Source organism: Macaca thibetana, chromosome 9 (genome assembly GCF_024542745.1).
Source record: "Macaca thibetana thibetana isolate TM-01 chromosome 9, ASM2454274v1, whole genome shotgun sequence".
In the NCBI taxonomy this organism is placed as follows: Eukaryota; Metazoa; Chordata; class Mammalia; order Primates; family Cercopithecidae; genus Macaca; species Macaca thibetana.
Genome location: NC_065586.1, coordinates 90,399,316 through 90,422,269, shown reverse-complemented (window position 1 = coordinate 90,422,269; position 22,954 = coordinate 90,399,316). Strand labels below are relative to the sequence as shown.

The following is a 22,954-nucleotide window of genomic DNA, read 5'->3' as shown; positions in this document are numbered from 1 at the left end:
TAACAGGAAACACAAGAGGCAGAGAAATCATGGGGATACAATCAGTAAAGTCCAGAATGTGGGGAATTATACAGAATTACTCATTTTCTTCAACAAATAATGTTTCTTAAAAAAGATGAGAGACACTCTAGATCTAAAAGAGAACTAAGACACACATTAATCAAACGCAATTTATGTAACTTTTTTGGATCCTGATTTGAACCAATCATTTTTTAAAAAGGTATGAGCTAAGCAGATCACAGTGGGAAGTGCCTATACTCCCTGTACTGCTACTCGGGACACTGAGGCAGGAGGATCATGTGAGCCCAGGTATTTGAGGTGTAGTCACTATGACAATACTCAGGAATAGCCACTGCACTCTAGTCTCGTCAATACAGCAAGCCCCCATCCCTAAAAACAAAAATTAGCCTATTGAGAAATTTAAATATTAAGGAATTACCATTGACTTTCAAAAGTGTGATAACTGTATTGTGGTTATGGTTCAAAAGTCTTGGCCGGGCACGGTGGCTCACGCCTGTAATCCCAGCACTTTGGGAAGCCAAGGCGGGCAAATCACAAGGTCAGGAGTTTGAGACCAGCCTGGCCAACACGGTGTCAATACTAAAAATACAAAAAATTAGCTGGGCGTGGTGACAGGCACTTGTAATCACAGCTACTTGGGAGGCTGAGACAGGAGACTCGCTTGAACCCAGGAGGCGAAGGTTGCAGTGAGCTGAGATCCCGCCACTGCACTCCAGCCCAGGTGACAGCGTGAGACTCCATCTTAAAAAAAAAAAAAAAGTCTTGCTCAGCTTTTTCTAAAAATATCCCAGAATTAAAAAGTGATTGGCTGGGCAGGGTGGCTCATGCCTATAATCTCAGCACTTTGGGAGATCAAGACAGGCGGATCACCTGAGGTCAGGAGTTCGAGACCCACTTGACCAACATGGAGAAACCCCGTCTCTAATAAAAGTATAAAATTAGCGGGGTGTGATGGCACATGCCTGTAATCCCAGCTACTCGGGAGGCTGAGGCAAGAGAATTGCTTGAACCTGAGAGGCAGAGGTTGCAGTGAGCCGAGATCATGCCATCGCACTCCAACCTGGGCAAGAAGGGGGAAACTCCATCTCAAAAAAAAAAAGTGACATTCAATTTACTATCCTCTAAATATTTGTAATTTTTCAGATTTTCCATAATACAAAGAAAAAGAATATACATATACGAAAATGTTAGTGATTATCTGTTTGACAGCTTTTCAGGTGATTTTCTTGTATTTTGTTTAGTCTCAAATTTTTCTACAAGAAAATGCAATTCCTTGTGAAACCATAAAAAGTAATGGAGGTTATGAGTGATTAAATTTGCTTCAGAAAAACCAATCTGGTACTCTTGACAATGAATGAGAGCTATACTAGGATTATAAAAATCAATTAAGAAACTACTAACAATAGGGCAGAGTAAGGGCATAAACACCAGAGTAGCAGCGAATGAAATGACTCACAGAAATCGATAAAAATCTAGATATATAAGGAAATTCAGATAACCTCCTAAATTCTGTTTTGAATGACACAGTAGATACTGGTTCTGACACTAACATCAAAGAGAAAACAAAAGAGCAAGATTGGGAAGAAAGAGAGGAAAAGATAAATTGCTTGCTTTGGGCTAGATTATCAATTTCAAAGATCCCAATAAATTCAACTGACAGACGTAAAACTGCTCAACTGCACAATGTGTAAGGAAATATGTACAGGCTACTCTTTAAAAAAAAAAAAAAAAAAAAAAAAAAAAAGGGCCGGACGCAGTGGCTCACGTCTATAATCCCAGCCCTTTGGGAGGCTGAGGCAGGCGGATCATGAGGTCAAGAGATTGAGACCATCCTGGCCAAAATGGTGAAACCCCATCTCTACTAAAACTACAAAAATTAGCTGGGTGTAGTGGCACACACCTGTAGTCCCAGCTACTCGGAATGCTGAGGCAGGAGAATCGCTTGAGGCGGAGTTGAGCTGTAGTGAGTCAAGATTGCAGCACCGCACTCCAGTCTGGCAACAGAGCAAGACTCTGCCTCCAAAAAAAAACAAAAAAAAACAAAAAAAACCAGGATCTCATTCTCTTGCCCATGCTGCAGTGCAGTAGCACATTCTCACCTCACTGCAGCCTTGACCTCCCCAGGCTCAGGTGATCCTCTTACCTCAGCCTCCTGTGCAGCTGGGACCAAAGCTGTACGCCACCACGCCTGGCTAATTTCTTTTTTTTTTGTAGAGACAGGATTTCACCATGTTGCCCAAACTAGTCTCAAACTCCTGGGCTTAAGTGATCCTCCCACCTTGGTCTCCCAAAGTGCTGGTATAACAGGTGTCAGGCATCATGTCCAGTCCAGCCTACTCTTAAAAAGCTTAAAAATAGGGTGGTGCAGTGGCTCACGCCTGTAATCCCTTGGGAGGCCAAGGTGGGTGGATCACCTGAGATCGGGAGTTTGAGACCAGCTTGACCAACATGGAGAAACCCGATCTCTACTAAAAATACAAAATTTGCCAGGCGTGGTGGCACATGCCTGTAATCCTAGCTACTCGGGAAGGCTGAGACAGAAGAATCACTTGAACCTGGGAGGCGGAGGCTGCAATGAGCCAATTCGGTGCCATTGCACTCCAGACTGGGCAACAAGAGCGAAACTCTGTCTCAAAAAAAAACTTGGAAATAAAGAATAGAAAACAGGACAATCTAGAAAGACTGGTTCAAAAATTTTTGTTCTGCAGACACGAAAACAATGTATCTATAATTGAAAGGCAAAGACCCAGTGAGGAAGGAAAAGGTGAATAAATAGATGGGATAATTTGGAGGAGCAGGGTTCACAGTGACAGAACATTCAATAGGGGTAACACATCTCCAAATGTATTCGTAGATTTAGAGATTCTTCAGCAAGTAACATGAGATGCAAACAATGAAAAGAATTTAGGCAAAGAGGAAAAGAGAGCAGGAAATTCAGTAAATACACAGAAGAAAGAAATAACAGTAAATGAAAGAATAACTGGTATAGGGTCAGGCATGGTGGCTCACACCTGTAATCCCAGCACTTTGGAAGGCAGAGGCAGGCAGATCACTTTGGGTCAGGAGTTTGAGACCAGCCTGGCCAACATGGTGAAACCACCTCTCTACCAAAAATACAAAAACTTAGCCAGGCGTGGTGGCACGTGCCTGTTGTCCCAGGTGCTGGACTACTCAGGGAGCTGAGGTAACAGAATTGCTTGAACTGGGAGACGGAGGTTGCAATGAGCCGAGATCGCGCCACTGCACTCTAGCCTGGGCCACACAGTGAAACCTTGTCTCAAAAAAAAAAAAAAGAAAAAGAAAAGGAAAGAAAGAAAAACTGATATGCCCACAGATCTCTGAACACACTAGCCAAGTGATTCACCAAAATGAAAATTGCTTAAAATCTTTCGATAGCTTCCTACTTTACTTAGGGCAGCCTTAAACTCCTGACCATGCTTACATCTACAGCTTCATCCTTCCTTCATCACTCTTTTCACTTATATACAAATTGGAGGCAAATATAATTTCCTTCAAGTTTTTTTAAACTGCCAGTCTCTCTTGACCCTGGACATTTGTTCAATGCTTTAATTTCTTCCTAAAACACGCCCCCCCTACTATCTTCCCTTTAATTTACTCTTTCCCTATTAATCCCACCTTTAAATAATTTAACTTTTATCCTTCAAGTCACAACATAGATATCATTTCCTTTTCCTAGATGAAAACGTTCAGGAACTGCATGCCTGAGTGAAGAGGCCCTCTAATACGGTATATAAACATCCAATTACCAACCGGGCACAGTGGCTCAGACCTGTAATCCAAGCACTTTGGGAAGCCGAGGCAGGAGCCCAAAAATTCAAGACCAGCGTAAACAACATGACAAAACCCCATCTTTACAAAAAATACAAAACTCAGCCAGGCCTGGTGGCACATGCACAGAGTCCCTGCTACTGGGGAGTTTGAGATAGGAAGATCACTTGAGTCTGGGAGGTTGAGGCTGCAGTGAGCTGAGATTATGCCAGCTGCATTCAAGCCAGGGTAATAGAAACATTGTCTCAAAAAAAAAAAATTCAATTTCATTTACTACTTACTCCTATATATCTCTCTGTATGTAGGCTAAGGTGAAGACAGCGTTTACCTTTCTTTACTAATGGATTTCATCCACCTATGACAAAGTTTGCTCCAAACCAATATTCCACAACCATTTAACAAATTAAATAAACAGCTGTATGACTGGCTAAACTTCAGTATGGCATATTAAAAGTGGTTTTTCTTTTATGAGTAGGAGTTTCAATCTTGTTACCCAGGCTGGAGTGCAATGGTACCTGCCATCTTGGCTCACCGCAACCTCCGCCTCCAGAGCTCAAGCGATTCTCCTGCCTCAGTCTGCCCGAGTAGCTGGGATTACAGGCATGTGCCACTACGCCCGGCTAATTTTAGTAGAGATGGGGTTTCTCCATGTTGGTCAGGCTGGCCTGGAACTCTTGACCTCAGGTGATTCTCCCACCTTGGCCTCCCAAAGTGCTGGGGTTACAGGCATGAGCCACTGCGCCCAACCTAAAAGTGTTTTAAACTGCAAGTTGAATGGATACCATAATCAATTTCGGTGGGCCCTAACTTTTTTTTTTTTTTTTTTTTTTTTTTTGAGACAGAGTCTTGCTCCGTTGCCCAGGCTGGAGTGCAGTGGCACGATCTCAGCTCACTGCAACCTCTGCCTCCCAGGTTCAAGCAATTCTCCTGCCTCAGCCTTCTGAGTAGCTAGGACTACAGGCGCGAGCCACCATTCCCAGTTAATTTTTGTATTTTTAGTAGAGATGGGGTTTCACCATGTTGGCCAGACAGGTTTCAAACTCCTAGCCTCACGTGATCCACCCGCCTCAGTCTCCCAAAGTGCCGGGATTGCAGGCGTGAGCCACTGCTCCCAGCCCCCTGACAATTATTTTTCAATGAAAAACTATCGCTGCATCCCTAAAGGAAAAGTATTATGTAAATTTTTCTTATGAAGAGCTAAAAAGTCTGAACTTCAGGTAAAAGAACAACAGTAGACAATAGAGTTGTGCTTTTTATTAAATATAAGAATGTGGCCGGGAGTGGTGCCTCACGCCTGTAATCCCAGCACTTTGGGAGACGAAGGCGTGAGGATCACCTGAGGTCAGTAGTTCAAGACCATTCTGGCCAACACGGCAAAACCCTGTCTCTACTAAAAATACAAATAGGCGCCTGTAATCCCAGCTTCTCAGAGGCTGAGGCATAAGAATTGTTTGAATCTGGGAGGCAGAGCTTGCAGCAGTGAGCCTAGATCGTGCGTGCCACTGCACTCCAGCCTGGGGACAGAGCAAGACTGTCTCCAAGAAAAAAGAGAATGTGACACATTAAAAACATGCTAAGGAATTGGTTTGTCAGAACTGAAGATGCTCTAATTCATTCATATTTTGAAGCAAAAAGTGAGAAATGAAAAAAAGAAGTTGGTTTTAGAAATGAGCATATGATTTCAGTTTCGTAAAAGTCTTCAACAAAGAACAAGAATAAAGTTCTTAAGACAAGGTTAGGGGTTACAAAAAGTTAAATTATAGTAACAATTTCTGACTAGGCCAGGCTCAGACTCCTTTAACAAGATACCATCTTTTTCCCTAAAACACTTCTCTGCTCTGGTCAGTGTCTTTACTACCCTACCCTTTTCCCCCACCTCTCCACAACATATTATATGTAATTTTAAGCTGTATGGCCACGCCTGTTGTTTCCACTGTTCCTTGCAAAATACAAGTCTACTAGGTACTTTACAACCACAAGATAATTGGTAGAGTCAAAGCTATTACTGTTTTCTATAATAACCCAAATAAAGCAACCAGCATAGGCCGGGAGCAGTGGCTCATGACTGTAATCCCAGCACTTTGGGAGGCCGAGGCAGGCGGACCACCTGAGGTCAGGAGTTCAAGATCAGTCTGGGCAACACGGTGAAACCCCATCTCTACTAAAAAAACAAAATTAGCTGGGCGTGGTGGCACATGCCTGTAATCCCAGCTACTCAGGAGGCTGAGACAGGAGAAACGCTTGAACCTGGGAGGCGGAGGATGCGGTGAGCTGAGACTGCACCATTGCACTCCAGCCTGGGCAACAACAGTAAATCTCTGTCTCACCCCCACCCGCCTCCCCCAAAAAAAAGAAAACCAGCATAAAGCTGGGCACACTGGCTCACACATGTACTCTTCAGCAGTTTGGGGGGCTAAAGCAAGAGGATCGTTTGAACCCAGGAGTTCAAGAGCAGCCTAAGCAACATGAGACCTCATCGCTACAAAAAATGTAAAAATTAGCCAGCTGTGCATGGTGTCACACACCTGTAGTCCCAGCTACTCAGGGGGCTGAGGTAGAAGGATCACTTGAGCCCGAGGTTGACGCTGCAGTGAGCCATGATTGTGCCACTGCACTCCAGCCTGAGTCCCAGAGTGATACCCTGTCTCAAAAAAAGAAAAGAAGAAAAAAAAAGAAGGAAGCTAGAAAGGCAGAAAGGAAGGAAGGAAGGAAACAGAAGAAGGAAAGAAAAGAAAACCAGAACAACCTAAAGGTGTAAATCTATTTGCCACTTAAGTGAGGACGTGCGCAATGGCTCACGCCTGTAATCTGGCATTTTAGGAGACCGAGGTGGGCAGATCACCTTAAGTCAGGAGTTCAAGACCAGCCTGGCCAACATGGTGAAACCCCATCTCTACTAAAAATACAAAAATTAGCCAGGCGTGGTGGTGGGCACCTGTTATCCCAGCTACTTGGGAGGCTGGGACAAGAGAATCGCTTGAACCCGTGAGGTGGAGGTTGCAGTGAGCCAAGGCAGCATGGACCACAGAGCTCCACCTCAAAAAAAAAAAAAAAAAGTCTATGAAGGTCAGATGACATTAGTTTCAGATTAGTCTCAAGTCTACTGTAGGTTGGTAGATAGCTTCAAACATTTTGGCAACTTCATCTATAAATGATATATAATATTAAATTAAAAACATATTTGATGTGATATTGAATATTCAATCCTTACAGCTTTAAGGTAGTTTAAAACCTACATTTTACTCAACATCAAATGTTAGGTACCCTCTCCCTTTTATTTTTACCTCTTTTGACATGACCTCTGAAATATTGTATGATTCATCTTCTCTTCCTCTTTTTTTCCTCATAACTATAAAAAAAAATTTTATTTTTGATAGCAATTAAAATAGAAATATAAACATGTATTATTCAAAACTAGAATAAGGATGTTTACCTGGCTTCTCTTCGCTTGCATCGATTGAATTTTTACCCTACAAAACAAGGATTCAGAATACTGATTTTACTAATGAACTTTATAATATTATACATTAAAAGGCACTGATTAACTTGAGGAAAAAATGTTTCTTGCAGTTGAGCCACATTCACATATAGTTTTTCACTATTATACTTACCTACATGTAATATTTTCGGTATTTCCCTACTACAACTTGTTCATAATCTCTGCTTTTTCCCAACGGTTCTACTTCTGTCCATTATTTTTCCATTTAGAAGAGAAATTTCAAAATTAAACACAGCTGGCATTTCGTTTGTTTTTTGGAGACGGAGTTTCACTCTTGTTGCCCGGGCTAGTGTGCAATGGTACAATCTCGGCTCACTGCAACCTCTGCCTCCCAGGTTCAAGAGATTCCCCTGCCTCAACCTCCCGAGTAGCTGGGATTACAGGTACCTGCCACCATACCCGGCTAATTTTTGTATTTTTAGTAGAGATGGGGTTTCACCATTTTGGCCAGGCTGCTCTTGAATTCCTGATTTTAGGTGATCCACCCGCCTAGGCCTCCCAAAGCGCTGTGATTACAGGCGTGAGGCGCTGCGCTCAGCCCACAGTTGGCATTTTTATTTAGAAATACCATGTACATCTTTATACATTACGCTAAAGATATTCAATAGGTAGGGAATTGAAGGAATATTCATTGTGAATGAAATTCATACATTAAATATAACCCAAAGCAGAAATAAAAGAGAATACTAACTGAAAATTATTAGTGAGGAAGGTAAGGGAAATGAGATGTTAAGAAACAGTTTCTGGCCAGGTGCAGTGGCTCACGCCTATAATCCCAGCACTTTAGAAGGACTAGGTAGTAGACTGCTTGAAGTCAGGAGTGCAAGACCAGCTTGGGCAACAAAGCAAGATCCCCATCTCTTTAAAAAATGTAGAAATTAGCTGAACATGGTGGTGTGCACCTGTAGTTTCAGCTACTCAGGAGGCTGAGGTGGGAAGATGGCTTGACCCCAGGAGTTCAAAGCTGTAGTGAACTACTATGGAGCTATTGAACTCTAGCCTGGGCTACTGAGACATCGCCTCTAAAAATTTTTTTAAGTTTCAAAATAAGAGTTGGGAAACTATTATATCAAGAATAGGTGAACAATATGTATGATAAAATGACAAAAATATATATATAATGAATTTTTAAATTAAGTTACAAAGTCTGAAGATTAAACAAGAAAATACCGAAAAAGGACTGGTGCCATTAGAGTAGGCAGAACAGTTGACACCTTTAAGAAAAAAGCAGAGGGGAAAAAAATCAAAACCCTTATATAAACAGCTAGGTGGAATTAAGTGAAGGATATATTAAAATTAACAGGTTCAAGAGCAGGGAATAAATGACTAAGCCAGTAAAATTATCATATAAATAAAAACATGTTGTTCAAAACCCCTAGGTAAGGCCAGTTGTGCTAGCTCATGCCTGTAATCCCAGCACTTTGGGAGCCAAGGTGTGGGTGTGGGGGACAGCTTGAGCCCAGGAGTTCGAGACCAGCCTGGGCAACACAGTGAAGCCTTGTCTCTATGAAAATAAAAATCTGAAAAGCTCTAGGTCTCTGAAATTAGCAAGTGAGTCAAGAATCAGCGGTTTTTTTGTTTTTTGTTTTTTTAGAGATGGTGTCTTGCTCTGTCACCCAGGCTGGAGTCCAGTAGCATGAGCTCAGCTCACTGCAACCTCCGCCTCCCAGGTTCAAGTGATTCTCCTGTCAGCCTCCCAAGTAGCTGGGATTACAGGTACCTGCCATCACACCCGTCTAATTTTTGTGTTTTTGGTAGAGACTGGGTTTCACCATGTTGGCCAGGTTGGTCGCCAGCTCTTGACCTCAGGTGATCCGGGATTACAGATATGAGCCATCATGCCCAGCCCATTTTTATTTTTTTAATACTCTCTCTCAGTAGACTCAGTATTACCAGTTTTATTTATTTATTTATTTATTTAGGAACAGAGTCTCCCTCTATGGCCCAGACTAGAGTACAGTGACACAGTCTTGGCTCACTGCAACCTCTGCCAACTGTGTTCAAGTGATACTCGTGCCTCAGCCTCCCAAGTAGCTGGGACTACAGGCACATATCACCACGCCCAGCTAATTTTTTGTATTTTTAGCAGAGACAGGGTCTCACCATGTTGACCAGGCTGGTCTCGAACTCCTGGCCTCAAGGAATCCATCTGCCTCAGACTTCCAAAGTGCTGGGAAAGGCGTGAGCCACCACACCTAGCAGTATTACCAGTTTTAAATAATGGGTTTTGTTGCAAAATAGTCTGCAAAATACTTTATCAGGCATTTTAACATCACCATTAACTAGCCTAAGAATCAAATAACTGGACTTAATCTCAGTACTTTCGGAGGCCAAGGCAAGAGGATCATGAGATCAGGAGTTGAAGACCAGCCTGGCCAAGATGGTGAAACCCTGTCTCTACTAAAAATACAAAAATTAGCCAGGTGTGGCGGCAGGCGCCTGTAATCCCAGCTACTTGGGAGGCTGAGGCAAAAAATTGCTTGAACCCAGGAGGTGGAGGTTGCAGTGAGCCGAAATCACGCCACTGCATTCCAGCCTATGTGACAGAGTGAGACTACATCTCAAAAAAATAAATAAATAAAAATAAAGGCAGTTTAGCATAGAAGCTAAGTAGAAGTTCTTAAACTAATCCTGGGTTCAAATCCATAATTTTCAGCAATTCTCATTTCAGATAATGAGAGTCAGCTCTCATTATCTGCAGTACTTGTGGTTCAATAAAATCACTATGACTAATGACTTATTGCCCCTAGGAAAAATACAATTGGGTTCCTGACTCTGGTTATGACATTTTCAACCAACAATACACAACCCTGTTTTCTTTGTGTTTCTGTTTTTAAAGATATCTTATTTAATATATATGTTGATTAATACTGAACATATTATGTCCAAGCACAGTGGCTCACGCCTGTAATCCCAGCACTTTGGAAGGCCGAGGTGGGCAGATCACGAGGTCAGGAGTTCGAAACCAGCCCGTCCAATATGGTGAAACCCCGTCTCTACTAAAAATACAAAAATTAGCCAGGCATGGTGGCACACACCTGTAGTCCCAGCTACTCGGGTGACTGAGGCAGAAGAATTGCTTGAACCCAGGAGGTGGAGGTAGCAGTGAGCTGAGACTACGCCACGGCACTCCAGCCTGGGCGACAGAGCAAGACTCTGTCTCAAAAAAATAAAAATAAAAATAAAAATAAAATAAAATAAAAATTGAACTCATGGCCAACAGCACTGTACCTCATGCCTAAATGAAGCTTACCCAAGACACACTTTCTCCATATGGCACAGCTTTTTTGTACTTAGAAACACTAGATAGCACTTTGGTACACTTGGGGGCCATTTTAACAGCAAAATCACCAGGAAAAGCACACAAAAATGCAAAAATCATGGTGCTAAATGAAGACCATGAGAAGGACATATGCTTGACATACATACAGTAGCAACCCATGTTTGAGCTGAGCTTGGAACATATGTATTGGAAGACTAAAATTATTTGCTGCTCTGAACATAAGCATGTCCAAAAATGACCATGACGGTGTTAGGAATCTTGACTCTGGGGTTACGAATAAATTTAAGTGAGTTGGCAAATTCACAAACATAGAATCCTTGAATAATGAAGAATGACTGTTCTTTATCTCCTTGCATCAGCCTATTTATGTAAAATGGGGGAGAAAAGTACCTCTACCTAATAAGAACTGTTGTGAGAGAGAGAAAACAGGCTGGGCGTGGTGGCTCATGCCTGTAATCCCAGCACTTTGGGAGGCCGAGGCGGGTGGATCACGAGGTCAGGAGATCAAGACCATCCTGGCCAACACGGTGAAACCCCGTCTCTACTAAAAATACAAAAAATTAGCCGGGCGTGGTGGCGGGCGCCTGTAGTCCCAGCTACTTGGGAGGCTGAGACGGGAGAATGGCGTGAACCCAGGAGGCGAAGCTTGCAGTGAGATGAGGCGACAGAGCGAGACTCCATCTCAAAAAAAAAAAAAAACCAAAAAAAAGTTAAAGTTAAACAGATGATCAAAAAAGTCAGAAGAATACAAAAGTATTTCTTCAATATTTAAATGACATAAAAAATATTCTGGGCCGGGCGCGGTGGCTCAAGCCTGTAATCCCAGCACTTTGGGAGGCCGAGATGGGCGGATCACGAGGTCAGGCGATCGAGACCATCCTGGCTAACACGGTGAAACCCCGTCTCTACTAAGAAATACAAAAAATAGCCGGGCGAGGTGGCAGCGCCTGTAGTCCCAGCTACTCGGGAGGCTGAGGCCGGAGAATGGCGTGAACCCGGGAGGCGGAGCTTGCAGTGAGCTGAGATCCGGCCACTGCACTCCAGCCTGGGCTACAGAGCAAGACTCCGTCTCAAAAAAAAAAAAAAAAAAAAAAAAAATATTCTGGCTGGTTATATTACCTTTTTAACTTTTAAAGACTCCTTTTTTCTCTCCAATTTTTCTTTCTTCTTCTGTTCCTGTAAGATAATTTTTTCTTATGTCACAAGTGGGAAGTGCACCATTAAAAAAAAAAAAAAACGCGTATCAATTATCAAATAACTTATGTTTACAATGAGAAACTAAGGTCTATCATAATTAAAAAACAGGGAGGAACTTGTACTTCAACAAGCCTTTATGGACTAATGGGACAGATTTACCATCCTGCCTTAAACTAAAATCCAGATAAAATTTATTAAACAGTGGTTTTCAGACAACATGCAGTAACGAACTATAAACATTGACAAAAGGGAAACAAGGTTAATCTTCTGACTGCCCAGCTTACTGCCTGATACAATTTTAAAGTACAAATAATGGAGAAAACTCCAAACAGAGCCCAACAGTCTCTTTGTGTTGAGGAGACAGAACCCAAAACTTAAAAAACAAAAAACTTAAAAAACAAAGCAGTAGCATTCCCAGGGTCAAGTACCAGAGAGGACAGAGCTGCACAAAGGCAGCTGTTACCTCTCTCTCGGGCTGACTACTGTTACCTCTCTCTCGGGCTGACTACTGGTAAGTGCATGGTAACCAAGGCCAGGAGAAAAGTCACCAGAAAGAAGTAGGTGGAAAGGCTCATGTTCCAAGGGGTCAGGCATAATAAGGTATACCTCACATTCTCTCAGCCAAAGTGGAAAGTCCTCTTAATATAAAGGGCATCAAGTAGAGTGCTCAAGAAAGGGATCAACTTATTCCTAGACTAAAAGCTATTCTAGACATACTCTTACAAATGTTTAAAAGACACCAAAAATTCAAACCATTTCCAAGAGGTGATGAAAGGGGTAGATGCTGTGTAACTCATTAAGTTGAATATTTGTTTTTCCATTTGTTTTACTTTATCATAAAAAAGCAATAAAAGGGTTTCAAACAAAGGAAAAAGGAGATTTTATAAACACAGCAAAATTGAAACTGATAATTGGTAAATGTGGGTGATGGGAACACAGGGACTTACTGTATTCTCTCAATTTGCACAAGTTTTTAAATCTTCATAACAGTCTAGTAGAAAGACAAACAATAAATACAAAAAAAGATGTATATCAGATGAAAAGTGCAATGGGAAGAACAGAACAAGGTAAAGAGAATCAGGTGTGTCAGCAACTTTCTTAAAATTGTGAGGGCAGGTCTCATCTAGAAACCATTTAAGTCAAGGCTTGAAGATGAAGTTAAGCCATGCAGTTATTTAGAGGAAGAAGGTTCCAGGCATAAAATAGCAAGGGCAAAAGCCCAAGACAGGAAACACATCTGGAGACAGGTCTGAAAGGTAATGGGATTGAGGGAGGCAATCAAACTGCTTACAGACATATAGATATTATCAGGACTTTCACTTTTCAGAAACAACATAAGCTAGGAGACAGTGAAACATCTTTAAAGTACTCTAAGAAATAAAGTACTAAAGAAAAACAATTCTTTACCAGTAAAAATGTATTTCAAAAACGAAGGTAAGTGAAGACATTCAGATATATGAAAGCTAAAAGAACACATCACCAACAGAAAATGCAAATGAACCTATAATAACAGAAAACCGATCAATTGGCTATCTGTGGATAGAACATGGGGTAGGGATGGGAAAGAAGAATTATAAATGAGCCGAAAGAATTCTTTGGAATCAGTGGGTATGTCCACTATCATGATTGTTATGTCTTCACAAGTATATCCCTATATCAAAACTTAGGGAATTGTACATTTTAAATATGTGCAGTTTAGTGTATGTCAATTACACTCCAATAACGACATTTCTTAATGGAATCCTTCTCAGGAATAAAAAGAATAACCTACAGAAAAACATGACATGAATTAATCTCAAAAATACACTGAGCAAAAGTAACAAGACAAAGAATGCATATGTGCAAGAATATTGAGAAAAAAAAAACTCAGTTTCTCCCTACACACTCAACAATCAACACAAAAGACTTCTGTGACCCAATGTGTGAGGGTTTTCCCTATACACCAAAAAGCATTTCTGCAGTGACACCGGCTAGGTGTCCTCTATTGTAATTAAATTCTGACATCATCTACCGGGTGACAGCACCATACCCCATAGGTTGAGGGTTCAGTCCCCAAGACTTTACCTACCAGTTCCAGATGCCAATCACAAGGCCCAAGTCACTTTACCTGTGCTTCTGACTGAACAGCTATAAATCAGGGTTCCCACAAGCCCCTCTTTGGGTTTGACTAATTTGCTGGAGGAGCTTACAGAACTCAAAGAAACACTAAAGTTTATTGGTTTATTATAAAGAATATGATAGTCCGGGCGCAGTGGCTCACACATGTAATCCTACACTTTGGGAGGCCAGGGTAAGCAGACCACTTGAGCCCAGGAGTTCTAGACAAGCCTTGGCAACACGGCAAAACTGTGTCTCTACCAAAAATACAAAAATAAGACAGACATGATGGTGTGCTCCAGTGGTACAATCTCGGCTCACTGCAACCTCCGCCTCCCAGGTTCAAGCGATCCTCCTGCCTCAGCCTCCCAAGTAGCTGGGGTCACAGGCACACACCACCATGACCGGCTAATTTTCATATTTTTGGCAGAGACGGGTTTTCACTACGTTACTCAGGCTGGTGTCGAACTCCTGGGCTCAAGTGATCCACCTACCATGGCCTCCCAAAGTGCTGGGATCAGAGGGGTAAGCCACAGCCCCCAGCCTGTTGTGTTTTATTTTTGAGACAGGGTCTTGCTCTGTCACCCAGGCTAGAATGCAGTGGTGCCATCACAGCTCATTGCAGCCTCAATCTCCTTGGCTCAAGCCTCCTCCTGCCTCAGCCTCCCAAGTAGCTGGGACTAGAGGCACATGCCACCTTACCTAGCTAATCTGTCTATCAGAGATAGGGTTTTGTCATGTTACCCAGGCTGGTCTCAAACTTCCGGGCTCAAGAAATCCACCCACCTAGGCTTCCCAAAGTGCTGGGATTACAGACATGAGCCACGCCCAGCCCTTTTGGGTTTTTAATGAAGGCTTCATAACATAGACATGATTGATTCAATCATGACCACTGGTGAACAACTTAACTTTCAGTCCCCCTTTTTTCCCTCAAGGTTGAGGGTGAGGCTAAATCCCAACCCTCTAATCCAGGCTTTCTCTTTCATAGGCTTCCATCCTGAAGCTACCTAAGGGCTGCTAGCCACTGATCATTAGCATTAAAAAAAAAAAAACAAAAAAAAAACACAACGTTGAAGATTCCAAGGATTTTAAGAGTTGTATACCAGCAAATGGTGATGAAGACCAACTATTTACTCACAAAAGCACAATACCATGATTTCATTTATACAATTTTCTAGGAAAAAACAATACTGGTCTATAGTGACAGAAAGCACTGTGGTTGCTGGACACCAGCCATTGGGATCACTATCAGCACAAGACAATTTTTTGGAGTTCATGGAAATGCACTGTGTCTTGATTGTGCTGGTGGTTACACAGATCTATATATTTACTAGTCAAACTCAGCAAACTGTACACTTAAAATCTGTATATTTTAGTGTATATAATGTACACTTCAATAAAGCTATTTTTAAATTTTTTTAAGCTTTCACTTATAGTCAGTTACATATACATACCTCTAATTGTTGCTGTTCCATTTTCGTCAACAAAAATTTGGAGTAGATATTGCTTTTTTCAAGCAAATGTTGAAGTCTACGGTACCGAATTTCTGTCGACTCTCTATCCCAAGACATGCGAGCCTATCCAAAGAGAAAACTTCCATAATTATGAACACTTTCTGACATACATTGATTTTTTTTGGCATAAAGTTTAATAAAAATGGCTAAAGTAACTTTTAAACCAAACACTTTTTCAAACCAAAAACTGGAATAACTGTTAAAAAGAAAAGTTTTTGGGTTCAACAGGCAATCTGATAGATGCAGTTTGTATATCAAAATATTATAATTTCAAATATTGAACACATGGTTTCTGGCATCTACTGAGTTGGAAGGTCTATTTAAAAAACAACTGAAGGCCGGGTCCGGTGGCTCACTGGCTCACACCTGTAATCCCAGCACTTTGGGAGGCCAAAGCGGGAGGATCACCTGAGGTCGAGAGTTCGAGACCAGTCGGACCAACATGGAGAAACTCCGTCCCGACTAAAAATACAAAATTAGCCAGGCGTAGTGGCGCATGCCTGTAATCCCAGCTATTTGGGAGGCTGAGGTAGGAGAATCACTCGAACCCGGGGAGGGGGCAGAGGTTGCAGTAAGCTGAGATCACACCACTGCACTCCAAACAAGAGCAAAACTCTATATCAATTAAAAAAAAAAAAAAAATTGGGGCGAGGCACGGTGGCTCACACCTGTAATCCCAGCACTTTGGGAGGCCGAAGAGCATGGATCACCTGAAGTTAGTAGTTTGAGACCAGTCTGGCCAAAATGGTGAAACCCCATCTCTACTAAAAATATAAAAATTAGCTGGACGTGGTGGCACATGCCTGTAGTCCCAGGTACTCAGGAGGCTGAGGCAGGAGAATTGCTTAAACCCGGGAAGTCGATGTTGCAGTGAGCTGAGATGATACCACCGCGCTCCAGCCTGGGTGAAAGAGGCGCCATTTCAAAAAAAAAAAAAAAAAAAAATGTAGCCATTTTCAATCTTAAGTGTGTAATTTGCTAAAACACTGATGTTGTGGTTCCGTGTTATTACATTACCTTGTTACGTACAGAGAAGAGAAATTTTTGATTAATTTTGCACTTGACCCTCATAAAAAGTAACTGCCTAGGTGACACTAGGAAATTCTAAGACAAGTTTTCAGAGTCTCTCCCTGTTTGAGATGAATAAACAAGTTTATCTGGATAGAACATTTTAGAAAAATACTATGAACACAATTCATCCTAACAATCAAAACAGACATCTAGCCAAGATTAACATCCGCACCCTAGGCCGGGCGCGGTGGCTCAAGCCTGTAATCCCAGTACTTTGGGAGGCCGAGGCGGGTGGATCACGAAGTCTGGAGATCGAGACCATCCTGGCGAACATGGTGAAACCCCGTCTCTACTAAAAATACAAAAAACTAGCCCGGCGTGGTGGCGGGCGCCTGTAGTCCCAGCTACTCGGAGGCTGAGGCAGGAGAATGGCGTAAACCCGGGAGGCGGAGCTTGCAGTGAGCCGAGATCGCGCCACTGCACTCCAGCCTGGGTGACACAGCAAGACTCCGTCTCAAAAAAAAAAAAAAAAAACATCCGCACCCCATTTTTTAAGGCAGGGTCTCATGCTGTAAATGGTGCAATTGCAGCTTACTGAAGCCTTGAAATCCCAGGATCAAAGGACCCTCCCACCTCAGCCTCCAAAGTAGCTGGGACTCTAGGCAGATGCCACCATGCCCTGTTAATTTTTGTATTTTTTTTTGTAGAGGCAGGGTTTCGCTTTATTGCTAAGGCAGGTCTCCAACTCCTAAACTCAAGAGATTCATCTGCCTTGTCCTCCTAAAGTACTGGGATTATAGGCATGTGCCACCATGCCCAACCAAGATTACCAATTCTGTAACATCAATCCAGCCTAGTAAATCAACAAACATGTACTGCAACAATTATATAAATTACATAACTGGTAGAAGACAGAAAGTCTGATTTATACAACAAATGAGGCATTAATATATCTGAAAACAACAAGTATTAAAGACAGATACACATAGCAGCAAACTGTACAATACTATCTAAATCCTGGAAAAGTCTAAGAATCACTAAGATCAGAGAAGTCAGATTTCAGGAAATAGATAACATCTGAGGGGTCTGAAGGATTAGATAAATGAGAGCAGAAGAACTCAAGTTTTGTCAATTACTGTAGAAGTTCCTGAATTCAGCAACATTGGCCTCAGCAACAGCACTAAAAATCACACTTAACTTTAGAATTAAAAATACTTTCAGAGATTACATAGTAGATATCTTTCATTTTATACAGTCTAGACAAACTCTTAAAAGAGTTTAGTGGCAGATTTTTTAGTATTTTGTTTTCTCAACTAAACCAACTCCCCTACTTTTCAACAAGGATAAATGAAAACACAAAGTCAACCAATAAAATCTAACTGCCCCTTTCCCCAGTAATTGGTGGTTTCAACTTAGAGAAAAGTAACTGAGCATTTACAGAGTGTTTGAAATGCGGGATATAAGCTCATTTTTATACTCTAAATGATGCCCTAGCACTTCGGTAGTTTTGCTGCTCCAGCTTGTCAATATCTCTAAGATATCATTTTATATTGCCTTACATTTTCCTTCTGCCCAGGCTGGAGTGCAGTGGCGCAATCTTGGCTGGCCCCCGCCTCCGCCCCCGCCCCCACCTCCGCCCGGGTTCAAGCAATTCTCTGCCTCAGCCTCCCTAGTAAGGCTGGGATTGCAGGCGCCTGCCACCATGCGCAGCTAATTTTTGTATGTGCCGGTGCCTGGCCAGCACATATTTTTAAAATAACTAGATACAGCCAGGCACGGTGGCTCACGCCTGTAATCCCAGCACTTTGGGAAGTCGAGGCAGGCACATCACGAGGTCAGGAGTTTGCGACCAGGCTGGTCAGTATGTTGAAACCACGTCTCTACTAAAAATACAAAAAAAATTAGCCAGGCGTGGTGGCACGTGCTTGTAGTCCTAGCTACTTGGGAGGCTGAGGCAGAAGAATCGCTTGAACCGGGGAGGCGAAGGTCGCAGTGAGCCAAGATCATGCCACTGCACTCCAGCCTTAGCAACAGAGGGAGACTCGTCTCAAAACAAACAAACAAACAAACCCTAAATACTTGCCTGGTGGTCCTGAGAAAATTTTTCTTAAAAAAAAAAAAAAAAAAAAAACCAGCCGGGCATGGTGGCTAATGCCTGTAATCCCAACACTTTAGGAGAACTAGACGGGCAGACCACCTGAGGTCGGGAGTTCGAGATCAGTCTGACCAAAGTGGAAAAACCCCATCTCTACTAAAAATACAAAATTAGCCAAGCTTGGTGGCACATGCCTGTAATCCCAACTACTCAGGAGGCTGAGGCAGGAGAATTGCTTGAACCCGGGAGGCAGAGATTGAGCCATTGCACTCCAGCCTGGGCAACAAGAGTGAAACTCTGTTTCAAAAAAAAAAAAAATCACTAAGGCTTTAAGATGCCATCATGGAACAATAATATACAATTAATATTAGAATAATACCATATAAGTGGTTAATCCTTAAACCTGGTCTGTATTTCAATATCTTCCTATCACTGTTTTTTCTTATCAATTTGATTATTATATTATGGCAAACTGCAACTTCATCTATTGAAAGCACTGAGTGCCTGGCAGGAAACAACTCTGGGTAACTACAGTACAGAGTATGCCAATGGACACCGAGGGCAGAAATTCCTCATTATCTACCCCATTATCTCTCCCAACACCAGTCCCAGATTTTTTACTGGGGGGTGGGAGGAGTTCTATTTTAGCCTACACGTATTATGATCCTTTTACCTCTCTAAGAAATCTCCTGACTCCAGCCTTCCCCCTCCGCCACTTCACAGGCATTATCGGTACTCAAATCTCCTAGACTAACAATGACTTCTTTTAAAGGGAAATACATGTGAAAAGTCAAAGAAAATAACTGTAGCAAATGAATGTCAAAGTCATTTTCTAGGCTCCTCACAAAACTTAGGATTTCCTAAAGCCAAATGCTTCTCATTAAGGAACTTAAGATAGCTCTCTTCCTCTGTTAAGTACTTCTAAATACATGCCCATACAGACTGCATTCTCCCAAAAGAAAAGGAATCTCTACCTTTGCATAGTGAATTGTTTGGCCTCCAAAGACATGTTTATTAATCTCAAGTAGTGAGAGACTGAAAACTTTTCTTAGAATTTTCTAGTGTCACCTAGGCAATCACTTTTTTGTTTTTTTGAGACAGAGTTTCACTCTTGTTGCCCAGGGTGAAGTGCAATGGCATGATCTCGGCTCACCGAAACCTCCACCTCCCAGGTTCAAGCGATTCTCCTGCTTCAGCCTCCCTAGCAGCTGGGATTATAGGCATGTGCCACTACACCCGGCCAGTTTTGTATTTTTAGTAAAGACAGGGTTTCTCCATGTTGGTCAGGCTGGTCTTGAACTCCTGACCTCAGGTGATCCACCCTCATCAGCCTCCCAAAGTGCTGGGATTACAAGCATGAGCCACCACGCCAGGCCACGAAAACAGCTATATGCTTTTTTAATGGAAGGATTGAACATGGATTAAAAATTACTCTTTAGGTTCTATGATGCATAATTATGTGAATGAAGTGTTTCATCCCTTGAACTAATAATGCCTTCTGAAAATGTACTGTTGTCAAATCTCAGGCATATCTTTCTTTAAATGCTATTTCCCTACCCAACACTCATCATGGATATAAGAAGAAACAAGATAAAAGTGAAGATACATTACTGAAAACAAAATTATCACATCCATCTTAGACCTCTTCAGTTGATTCCATTCTGGTCACTTGCCCCAGAATCTATACTTTATAATTCACCTGGTTATATAGCTAATAAGTATATTTAGTGTATGTATATAATCTTGTATATTATAAAATACTATTTTATCATCGTTAGCTATTCAATAAGCATTTACTGATTGCCTACTATGTGCCAGGAGCAAAGCCTACAAAAACAAAACAGCAAGTGATGCATCCTTAAGAAACAAAGTGAGAAAGAATAAAAAGTAATATGAAGTATTTATCATTACTTATTTGATCATGGTAAATTCTGTGTAATAAAGTACTATGAAAATTCAAAGAATGAGCAAAGGTGGTTCAGGTCAGACCTCTCGATTCTATTAATTCACATCTACCCTGAAGCAAAAAGTATTGATTTTACTTAAAAGAAAATGTGTTAATATATTACCTTAGCTGGTTATAGCCAACCAGAGAGCATCAGTAATAACAGAAGGAGTATTACTGGAGTGAAAGCATAGCATGGTAGTTAAAAAATGTGCATTCTTGAACCACATGACCTACACTGGAATATTAGCTCTGCCATTTACTAACTGTAGCTCCCAAACAACTTCTATGTGCCTCAGTTTCCTCATCTATAAAATAAGATGACTAATAAAACCTATTTGGTTGTGCAGTTCAATAATAGCAATTGTTTGTACTAGTAATTCAACTAGTAAGTTTAATAGTAGTAATAGTAATAGTGAACATCTACTTCACAGAATAGTTGAGGATTCAATGAGTAAATACATATAAAGCATTCAAAATGCATGACTCCTAATAGATGTTCATGAAGTATTAACAATGCTGACAAAAAAATTATTGTTGAGATAATGGAACCAACGGCCTCATTACTCGTTTTTGGACTGCATTATTTTCCAACTTAAGTAGTTTTATAAATCATGAGTTAATTCACTATTATTAAGGACAGAAATTCTGGAGGCAGCCTGAGTTGAAATTTGATGTCAACACTTACTATGTGCCCTTCTCCCTCAGTTTCCTCTTATATAAAAGAAGATAACAAAAAATAACCTATATCATAATATCGGTAGAGTTTAATAAGCTAATAAAGCACAAGAAAACCACCTATTAGGCAGTACTTAAAGACTCAACTATCATTCTTTTTCTTGCATATGACTGAATCAAGCAGCAGGGTAGGACTTTAGAATAAACAAGAATTTTTCAGGTTAAACATTGCTTTTAGTAATTTACAAAATACTCTCTACAAGAAAACTACAGCAACTTGTCACTGAAAAAGTACAGCACATTTTTAGCTAAAGAATCTTATGTAGCAATACACAGGCCATGAAACCAAAAGGAAAACAAACAGCAAGTTGATCACTTAGGTGGAAAACAGCACTACACTAAAAGGAAATCATTAGACTTGGATTTCAGCCCAGCCTTTGACTGATGCTAACTTCTCCTGCCCTCAGTCTAGTACATCACTTCTGCAGGTTTTGGCGATTCCTGTTTGCCATTAGACATACATTTAAGGTAATTTTTAAAGGAAATAAGGATGGCAAAGGAAAAAACTCACTATCGACTTTGAAAGACTTTTCATGGCTAAACAAGCAATCTGAAATTCTCCCTTAAAATAGATAGGACTACGAAGACTACATCTCATAGAAACACACCATTCAAAGCACGTGCGAAAGGATTCTCAAAGGCAGTATCTGTAAACACACAAAAACGACAAGTAATAAAGCTGTTTTCATTCAAGTTTACGAAAAAGCCCACTAAATAGGAAAGCAAAGAACACAAACCACACCTCCGGGTAAAAGCCGAGGTTACCACGGGCTTTCACGACGACGAACCTGATGCCTAAATTACCTTTTCCAGCATCTTCCGCTCTCTCTCTAGTCCAGCAGCTTCAAGCTGTTCTTCCTCTTCCAGCATGGCCGGGGTAATCACGGCAGTGTCCAGCTGTTCAACCATTGCTGGAGCCTGGGAGCCTGACGGGAGAGAAAGCTTCCAAATTGCAGTTTTTAAAAAATTACTAACTACTCAACTCCAACATGAAACAGCCCTTCTCCCACCCGAGATGCACTGGAGCACAAGGTGAAGACCCAGGGGACGCCAGCATCACCTCTCAGAAGACACCGTAGGTCTTCGCAAAGTCTACAAGTGCCTGGACCACAGTTTACAACTCGGGATGCTCGGAAAATGCAGTTCCCTATGTGAAATCTTCACCGGCATGCTAATATGTGCAATTCCGGGGTCTCCTCCACTCACCGTGGCAGTTTCCCAACCCTCTCTTCCTCCTCAATCCCTGCCCGGGGTCGGCTCCCTCCCCCAAGCTCCGCCGCAGTCTCCATGCTTGCCCACCTCAGCCCCGCATGCCGCCACCCGCGCCCGAAAGAAGGTTCTCCTCACTTACCGCAGCTGCCCGCGGGCCGTTCCGCTGGCATGCCTCGACACGCACCCGGGAACCGGGTCCCCTCCACTCAGCGCCTGCAATGCCGCGAGCTAATTCCTCACAGCCTCTGCCGGCCCAGCCTTCTCGCCAAATCCCCCGCCAGGGAAAAAAGCGCGCTTCTACTTCGCGGGAAAATCCTGTCATCTCGCGATACGTTACATTCCCCGCCCGCCCTCCAGCCCCGCTGCGCGAGATTTGGCGCAGCTTGCGGTTTTCCTCAGACTGACCCGTGGCGACCGTGAGCCTGTACCTGGACCTCTGCCAGGAGGAAACTGGGTCCTGGTGCCGAACTCAGCCTGTAATTATCCTTTGAGATTGGGCGAGGCGGCCGATCGTGGAGGACCCAGTTTCCTCACCTAACTGATGGTTCCGAAC

The 22,954-nt window shown here is 42.1% G+C and overlaps 1 protein-coding gene across 2 annotated transcripts in view; it reads right to left on the bottom strand.

The window, feature by feature from the left end:
• The window catches only part of HELLS (helicase, lymphoid specific), a 54,309-nt gene extending 31,583 nt beyond the window's left edge, over positions 1–22,726 (bottom strand). The window contains exons 1-6 of one of the 2 annotated variants that reach the window (XM_050802771.1): positions 22,541–22,726; positions 21,994–22,115; positions 15,341–15,463; positions 11,712–11,768; positions 7,244–7,280; positions 7,095–7,159 (exon numbers count right to left, since the gene is read on the bottom strand). In XM_050802771.1, coding sequence (XP_050658728.1) covers positions 7,095–7,159; positions 7,244–7,280; positions 11,712–11,768; positions 15,341–15,463; positions 21,994–22,115; positions 22,541–22,571 — 435 coding nt within the window. In that variant the 5' untranslated portion in view covers positions 22,572–22,726. The remainder of the gene's footprint in view (positions 1–7,094; positions 7,160–7,243; positions 7,281–11,711; positions 11,769–15,340; positions 15,464–21,993; positions 22,116–22,540) is intronic. The other variant, XM_050802772.1, reaches the window with a different exon arrangement.
• Between the last annotated feature and the right edge of the window lie 228 nt (positions 22,727–22,954).